Genomic DNA, 7,929 nt, shown 5'->3' with positions numbered 1-7,929 from the left:
GCACACATTACATCTGACCACTAGGTGTCACTACAACACTGAACCAACTTAAGTGAGCTTTTCAGAGTGTTTGGATAAGGAAAATGTATTTTCTAGTAATACAATACTTAATTCAAATGATTTTATGTAATTTTAAAGGGTTAATACATTGTTAAAAAAAAGGCTTTATCAATGGTTAAATGATTTGATGATGATTTATAGGTAAGTCATTAGTCATGAATAAAAATGTTTGCGTTGCCAGGTTTTGGCTGCTCTTTAATTCATCATGACCCCTCTAATAGACAGTGTGACCTCTGACCTACTGAATAGGGCTGTAAGGCATCTGGTGTACAATTAATTAACTTATTGACATTTACACCTGCAAACAATGTATTAAGATCCATTTAATAATGTCAACATTTATACAGTAACTGCAGATGACTAACTTGCTGATGACTTGTTTACCATTTATTAATAGCTCAATTAATGGCTTGACTTTATTAATGACTCAACTTTGCTGTCCTGTGAGAACCACATATCTCCAAAATTTCCAACCTTTCATGAGCCAAGAAAAACGGCCCTGTTTCTGTTCCCTGCATTGTGACAATGCAAAAATTAGATAATCCAGTGGGTTTTTAAATTGTTAATTTAGCTTAAGAAGTTTTTGTGAAAAATTCACCAAATCTGGAGATACATGGTTTTCATTTGTCAGCAACCAGTGAAGTATATGATTTATTAACCATTAATAAAGCCAATACCATAATAACCACGTAAACTGTTGTAATTAGGAAGAAGTTTATTTCATGACAATTTTGAACATTTTGTCATTATGTTGACTACAATGTACAAGTACATGCGATATTCAGCACATGCTGAGTGAGAGAGCAGTTTAATGGAAGATGTTGCCAGGTGAAACACTGTAGGGCGTGTAGTACCACAGGAGTCTGTGTTGTAAATTGTATGCATTAATTATCCCACTTAGCTTGTGAATTTCAACTATGTTTCATCTTTCAGACGTTGAATTTATATATATATAGCTTAACAAGAAAACAACAAAATCATACATCTGAATTAAAGGCGGTACAAAAATAATTCCTCTAAAAACATTTGTGGACCATGCCACAGCAAAAGCTCCTCCCACTGAAGAAAAAAAAGCAGACCTGCAGGGGACACTGTTCCTTAAACGTCTTCATTTCACTTTGGAGTTTGGTTGTTAGGCTCTTCTACACGTTGATACTGATGGTGTTGGCTTTATAACTACTTCTACCACACACATTATGCTCTAAAGCTCTGAGTCTTTGAAGCAGGAACAGGTGAGCAAATGTCACTTTTCAACAGTCCCTCATGGTGGCCTTAGTTGGCCTGCTGGCGACCCAGCCTGAGGTCATAGGACACCATGTAGAAGTTGTCCCAGGCAAACAGCTTCCTCTGAGCCAGGTTATAGTCGATCATGCTGTTGTAGCGGTGCTTGTTCTTGAATGGGATGGCCATGGCCTTGCCCTGGCTGGTTTCGGTGTCATACATGTAGTTGATGATGGTGTCGGGTGATGTGTAGCTGGCCACAGTGTACAGCTTGCCACAGATGATGAAGGAGTTGGCCACAGAGCTCTTCCTAATGTTGGTTTCCCAGCTCTTCTTCACCTCCAGACTGTGTGGGTCCAGCTGCGAGATCACGATGGCTCCTTTGGCTTTGTTGGTGGAGTAGACGGCCCACAGTCCCTGCTCATCGACCCCCAGGTCGATGTCTGTGTAACCTCCCCAGGAGTAGGGGAACTGGCCATGAAAGCCGGCGTGTGGGAGGTCACGACGGGCTGCTACGCTCTCAGAGGCCAGGTCGTAGCGAATGAGGGTGCGGCTACGACGTCTCTGATAATACAGAGAGCCTCGGTACAGAGTGGCACCAGTGCTCTCCACCTGCTCTGGTAACAACAGGACCTGCCATGGGAAAACATGAGACAATAACTAGGAATGACCTAAGATCTTTGGCTTATTCCCATGAACGAATATCATCCATGTGACGCGTACCTTTGATGGAAAGCCTTTAGAGAGTTGTTCCATGTCCTCATACCCAAACAGCTTCCTGACGTCAGCACCAATGGTGTCGATGCGCCAGACCATGTTGGGTCCATAAGGGGAGACACCCTCAGGATCCTGCATCCAAACACCATATTTACCTTCTATGTTGTCGGCCTTCCTATGACTGACCGGCTCACCTACTGAAACCAACTCCCCGCAACCTGTGAGCAGGAAGGAGAGGAAACATGAGAGAGGGAAGGATACAAAGATTTGTGAGACTATCATTATCTGATCCCGGGAAGACTGGAGTCACTGTCTGATACCAGGAACGCACTAGAAGAAGAAGACAGTATGATTGCATGCAAAGGCAATGGAAAGACATGATGAAGTTGATCGGGGGAAAAAAACAACACAACAAGGGGTTCCACAATCTTGAAAAACAATCATCCTCAAATGAAATCAAAATGTTCTTTAAATCGTGTGTTTCTGACTTAAATTGACTTCAGGAGACAAGTCACACAGTCAGTGGGGCACAGTAAAGGGGATATACATGAAGATGAATTTAACCCAAGAGCTGATCAGGGGTATGATGAGGTCATCATTTCTCATCATGGAGGCAGACAGCAGGGCTAGAGATGCTGCCTTACATCTCTGTTAGCCTTAACTTTGTCTGAGTCACCACCGTCAGAGCAGCAACTGGGCTACAGCTCATCCTGGGCAGGAACTCTACGCTGCCTGGGAAAACGATAAGGCAGGCTGTATATTTACCACTTCCTAAAATACACCCTTGCTCTCAGATCCAGGACGTAGCACTGGATTAAGGGTTAGATAGGAATATGTCTTATAAATACACCTATTGCCATGTAGCTTCCCTGTGGCGTGGCCTCATCAGAGATTATATGACTTCACGTGGGGTCTTCACGTGTATTCTCATGATCTCCCAAACAATCAAACCTGCTGAGAGCCATTCAGTGGCACGAGCTATGACGTGGCTTTGGGAAACCCATCACGGGGAGGTTTAACTGTGTGTGTGGCATCCTTGTTAGGGGAGCTTTCCCTTTACATTTACGAGACAAACATGAAACTCAGGCGGGCCGTCATACCAACGGATTGGGATGACTCTGGTATTCTCGCCCCAAATGCTGCAGTATTAATAGCAGAATTTGCTTTGAGGCTGTCAGCGGGGGTGGGGGGGGCACTGAGTGTCATGTTTGCCAGGTCAGATGGACAGAGGGGGAGGAGGAGGAAGACGGAGAAGGGGTAAGTGAGTGAGGTATTAGTGAGGGGTATTAGCTGCCAAGAGTGGATTTTGAAGAACTATACTGGTGTGTTTGCAAGTTTTAGCTCTTTAACTACAAAGCATGTGTTCTTTCGCTGACCATTTGCGAAGGTGTGCAATACAGTTGAATATATTTTTCTGATCTCGTTTTCTTGTAAACAAGCTAACGTTCTGTTTACATTTATTGTGTCTTACCAAAATTAATTCTCTGTATCCTTGAGGGCTTGACAAACATGTTGAATGTATTTCCTTACTCATAAAACATTTGCAAAGCCGATTTTTTTGAATATGAACATGTAAGCGAGCTTAAGTCTTCTTCTTATTGTTTTTCGTCATTGCTATGCTTGTTTGAGCGTTATCACCACCAACTGTCCACTGGCTGAAGGAATGTGTATAACACTGATGCACGATATAAACAAAAGGAGGACTCACTTGTGATAACATTGTTCCAAAGTGCCACTACTGGCCAAAAACTCAAAAGGGTACCTTTAACTTGTGTGTACGAGCAACATATGAACTTTTGTTGCATTCATCAACATTTTATAATTTCAGCTAAGAACAAGATTTACTGATACACACAGATTCTTAGTATGGTTCATGCCAAGTTCCAGGTCCTGAAACAAAATAAAATACAACTGACGTCGGGGAAATAAAATAAATAGGAATGCTACACAACTTGTATGATCCTGTATGGGAGAAATAAAAAAGAATATTTGAAACAGAGACCTGTGTTGACCTCAGAGCCGTCAGGAGCAGGTACCTCTGTCACCTCGGCCTTCAGCTCCTGGAAGCCTGGAGATCCATTCTGCCACGCTGAGTCTGACGGGGAGAGAAGGATTTAGTAGAAGAAGAAACAGCAAGGTGGAGGTGATTCTGCACAAAACATATCCCACCTCTCAAACTGCTGCTGTCTCCCTGCCTGTCTCCCTGCCTGGGCCTGGTCATCAGGTGAGACATCGGACTGGAACCTAAACACACACACACACACACACACAAAAGTTTAGTGATTTCTGATGCATATTTCACTTGCAGCGTACAATAGTCCAGAGAGTGTTTGTGTACCCAAACGTGGATATGGCACTACTGACAGCAGGGAATGTGACAGCAGGAAACAAACACCCCTGAATGGATTCCCAGCTGCTCTGGAGTCAGACAGTCGGTAGATTGGCCGACCATAACACACATACTTGACACACTCGACACCCCATCCCACTCCAGCACTGTCAACTTCACGTCCTCAGAACTTAAAACCGGTCGTGTGGCCCTTTCTCCCCTGAATCACTGTCAGGTTCCTCTCCTCTATTCATTCCTCCTCTTGTTTCTTTAACTCCATCCTTATTCTCCCACCTGGCTCCTTCATGAAACCATTGCTGTGAAAAGTAAACAATGTCAAACTGTATACTCCTCAGAGTTGATATTTGCAAAAGAAAAGAAAGAGCTTTTCAAATAAGTTTTCATGAAAATTGATGTAAAGTTTGTGTTCGTCTATCAGTGTCCGCATTCAACTATTTGCATGTGTGTGCGCACGTGCCTGCTGCGCTCTTGCACGTGCAGCGTCCAGCGATTTCAGGCGCATAATGAGCCCTAATGAGGCAGAGAACATTAAACGTTAGCATCTGGAGGCTTATGTTGATTCTCAGCGTTGATGAAGAGGAGCTGGAGGTTGGTAATGAGGCAGATGACGAACGGTGGGAACAGTGACGGGAGAAGGTTGCTGCGTATTATAAACAGAACAATATTAGAAAAATGCTAAATGTGGGGTTTGAGCACATTTAAAAGTTTCAAACAAAAAGGTCAGTCGTGTTTTGAGGGTTACACAGGGTTTGCTATGAGGCTGTTCCCACAGGACACAGCCATTCATCATCACCACCACAGGTAAACAGCCACATTCTCCTACTGTCTTTTCCTTGGTGTGTGTGGGTGTTTGCCATATGTGGCCTCATATCCTGCCTCTTTGTTTAGGATGTCATAAACCTCACAGGCCAGACGGGTCCTAATTTCCCAGAGGAGGCTCAGTCTGAGGAGACAGCGGTCTAATCAACCCCTCCTTACAGAGTTCAGCAGAGCTGTTGGATCTTATTTGGGTCCAGTCCTCCACAAAGTTCAACTCAGTATTCCCATTAGATTAGAAACATTTAGCATCTGGACATTCATATTCCGTCCGTATTCGTGTGTGTGTTCGAGTGTATAAACAACTGGCAGAAGAAAGACATTTCAATTTCACTCGAAACTGGCCACAATCTGGCCATGCAGTCTCTCTACCTATTGCGTGATGAGCACATTGACTGAGACATCTTAGTTCATTGAACATCATTTATGACTGCATTTCCTGCTGGCTGCACATTCAGGAAACTGAAAGAAAACATCTGTGTTTTGGTAATAAGCTCGGCTCCATCTTCACCTGAGTGAACTACGCATAAAATAAACTTCATTTAGTCGAAGCGTATGTAAATGTGACCCCTTAGGCTGCTGGTCAGCTATTGCACTCCAGTTTAGCAAATGTTCACTTTTAAATGTGTTTTTAAGAATCATTTTCTTTTGTGTTGGATGTTGTCGGCCCACACCTTTGAATGTTGTATCAGTTCTGCTTTGAGCACAAGCCAAGTCTCCATTTAAAAAGACTGTGGCCACTTTTAGCAAACAGGCTGGCTGGCTTGTGTTGTCACTGCTAGTGCAGATTTGATGTGAAGGTTTATTTTTAAAGTCATAAAATATCATCACAGAATATCAGCTCATATATTTTGAGAGGCAAGTGTTACTGAAGGTCATAACCACAGCTTGAATTGAAGATTTTTCCTGTCAAAGTTACAAACCTGCCAAAATGCTTTGACTTTTATCTCCTCTCTCCTCTGGTTCTGCATGTCTTCCTCTCTCTATGATCTATTCTACATCTGCCTCTCACCCTGAGGGGCCCTCTCTGAGTATTTCAGTCTGCAGGTGTTAACATGAGGAGCTAAGCAGATAACCTGCAGGAGATATAAGCTCCACTGATGCAGAGGAAGTAGGGATGTCTGGAGGACAGGGAGGTGGTAAGGAAGGATTTACAGCTGCTGGCAATCTCAGCTTCACAAGTAACACACTCTGAGAGCCCAGAGGGTAAACAGAGTGATGGCTCAACTGAGAAAATAAAGGGGGATGGTGGGTGAAAAGACGAGCACGGAGCTTAATTAGATGGATGTTTGGCCACTGCAAACACACAGAATACCAGAGCTTAACCTTACTGGCTCCAAGATAACTCCCAAGCTCTGTGCAGCCCTCTAACCTCTGGAAGTATAGTGTTCTTGGCCCCAAGCCCTTCGCGGCCCCTGCCATCCCCACCAGGCGTCATCAAAAGCCCTGAGATGAGACCCTGGCATGGAACCACCACTTCCAGAGCATGCATCACATTTCAACCCCCCTCCCTCCCCTTCTCAACCAGGCTATTCGCGCCCTGCTCGTCATGTAGAGGGAAACACCAGTCATAAAGAAAGCAGGATCTGCTCATAAATACTGAGCCGACCCTCTCCGGCCTGCCACCATCACCCCTAAACACAGGCAGGAAGCGAGCAGCAGAAACCTGAGCCGAGTGTCTCTGCAGATTAATGGGGCAATCAAAACTTTAACCATACAAATATATACACACACACACACACACACACACAAACACACAAAGGAACATGCATCGTCAGACATTATTCCACTGTTTTCTTTAAGGGGATTTATGCGGGCAGATATGGTGTCAGGGGCAACCTGAGCTTCGTCACCTCTGTTGCTGCGAGCAGTGTACACAAACACACACACACACGGGTTCCCTGTGCCTGTGCAATGCACTCTATATGTGCATGGTATTCCATACATAGATGACATTTATGTGTCATCACTTCTCTGCTCCAATTAACCCATTATCCTTCAGTCAGAGCCACCAAATACATATTTCAAAAGAAAGACAGCCTGTCTGCAGGCAATTAGGTAATCTAGTTGTGCATCTTATATGCAGGATAGATAGGGAAAATCAAAATATGAAATAAAAACATATGTGCACAATTATCTAAAAGCTGGGAATTCATAACAACGGAATATTTGGAAGTAAAAATATTTTTCTACTCATCAAGCTTTGCACATTTTTGAAATAGCTCTTGTAGTGCGTGGTGGTTTGGTGTAACTCTTACCCCCAGTAGGTCTCATCAGGCCACTGCCCTGCAGCGGGGGGTTTGGTGGCACCACGGGTGTTTGTGGAGGACAGGGTCTGTTCCTCAGCCTCTCCATCTCCCTCCTCATCTCCTCCATCCTGCGCTGAAGCCCCTCCAACTCCCCCTCCAGACGCCGCTTCTCCCCCTGCAGCAGGTTCCTCTCACCCGTGGCCCGGTTCAGCGCCTCCTGAAGCTCAGGCTGAGCCCTGTCTCCGGCCCCTTGGGGACTCCCGGTGTCCCCTCCGGTCAGCCGGGACACCAGCACCTCCAGCAGGCCGAGTCGAGCCTTCAGGCCCTCCACCTCGGGGCCTCCGGTCTGCGGGCAGCTGGCCTCGATGGGGCTGGGCACAGTGAAGGTGTACTGGCATCGTCCACTTCGGTCGTTTCCCCTCCACAGAGCAGCTCGGTCCTGTGCGTCCCCTCGCAGCAGAAGACCACACATGCACAACAAGAGAAGGGGGAACATGCTGGAGACGGTCCTTCCAC

The 7,929-nt window shown here is 45.1% G+C and overlaps 1 protein-coding gene across 1 annotated transcript; it reads right to left on the bottom strand.

Moving 5' to 3' along the window:
* Positions 1 to 1,203: 1,203 nt before the first annotated feature.
* Positions 1,204 to 7,915, bottom strand: myoc (myocilin). The gene is made up of 5 exons (XM_070909432.1): positions 7,423 to 7,915; positions 4,168 to 4,242; positions 4,001 to 4,093; positions 2,005 to 2,216; positions 1,204 to 1,914 (listed from the first exon to the last, which is right to left on the bottom strand). Exons 1-5 carry the CDS (start codon positions 7,907 to 7,909, stop codon positions 1,333 to 1,335), a joined length of 1,449 nt encoding a protein of 482 aa, XP_070765533.1. The 5' UTR covers positions 7,910 to 7,915; the 3' UTR covers positions 1,204 to 1,332.
* Positions 7,916 to 7,929: the final 14 nt, after the last annotated feature.

This window comes from Enoplosus armatus, chromosome 7 (assembly GCF_043641665.1).
Source record: "Enoplosus armatus isolate fEnoArm2 chromosome 7, fEnoArm2.hap1, whole genome shotgun sequence".
NCBI classification, from domain to species: Eukaryota; Metazoa; Chordata; class Actinopteri; order Centrarchiformes; family Enoplosidae; genus Enoplosus; species Enoplosus armatus.
This window is presented reverse-complemented; position numbering and strand designations above follow the sequence as displayed.

What these genes read in the sequence shown, in the direction of transcription:
- myoc (XM_070909432.1), bottom strand. Translation starts at nt 7,909, where the DNA reads ATGTTCCCCCTTCTCTTGTTGTGCATGTGTGGTCTTCTGCTGCGAGGG. An exon ending in AGACAGCAGCAGTTTGAGAG is followed by an intron (nt 4,094 to 4,167) that starts GTGGGATATGTT and finishes TCTCCCCGTCAG; the next exon opens with ACTCAGCGTGGCAGAATGGA. An exon ending in CGGCTCTGAGGTCAACACAG is followed by an intron (nt 2,217 to 4,000) that starts GTCTCTGTTTCA and finishes TCCTGCTCACAG; the next exon opens with GTTGCGGGGAGTTGGTTTCA.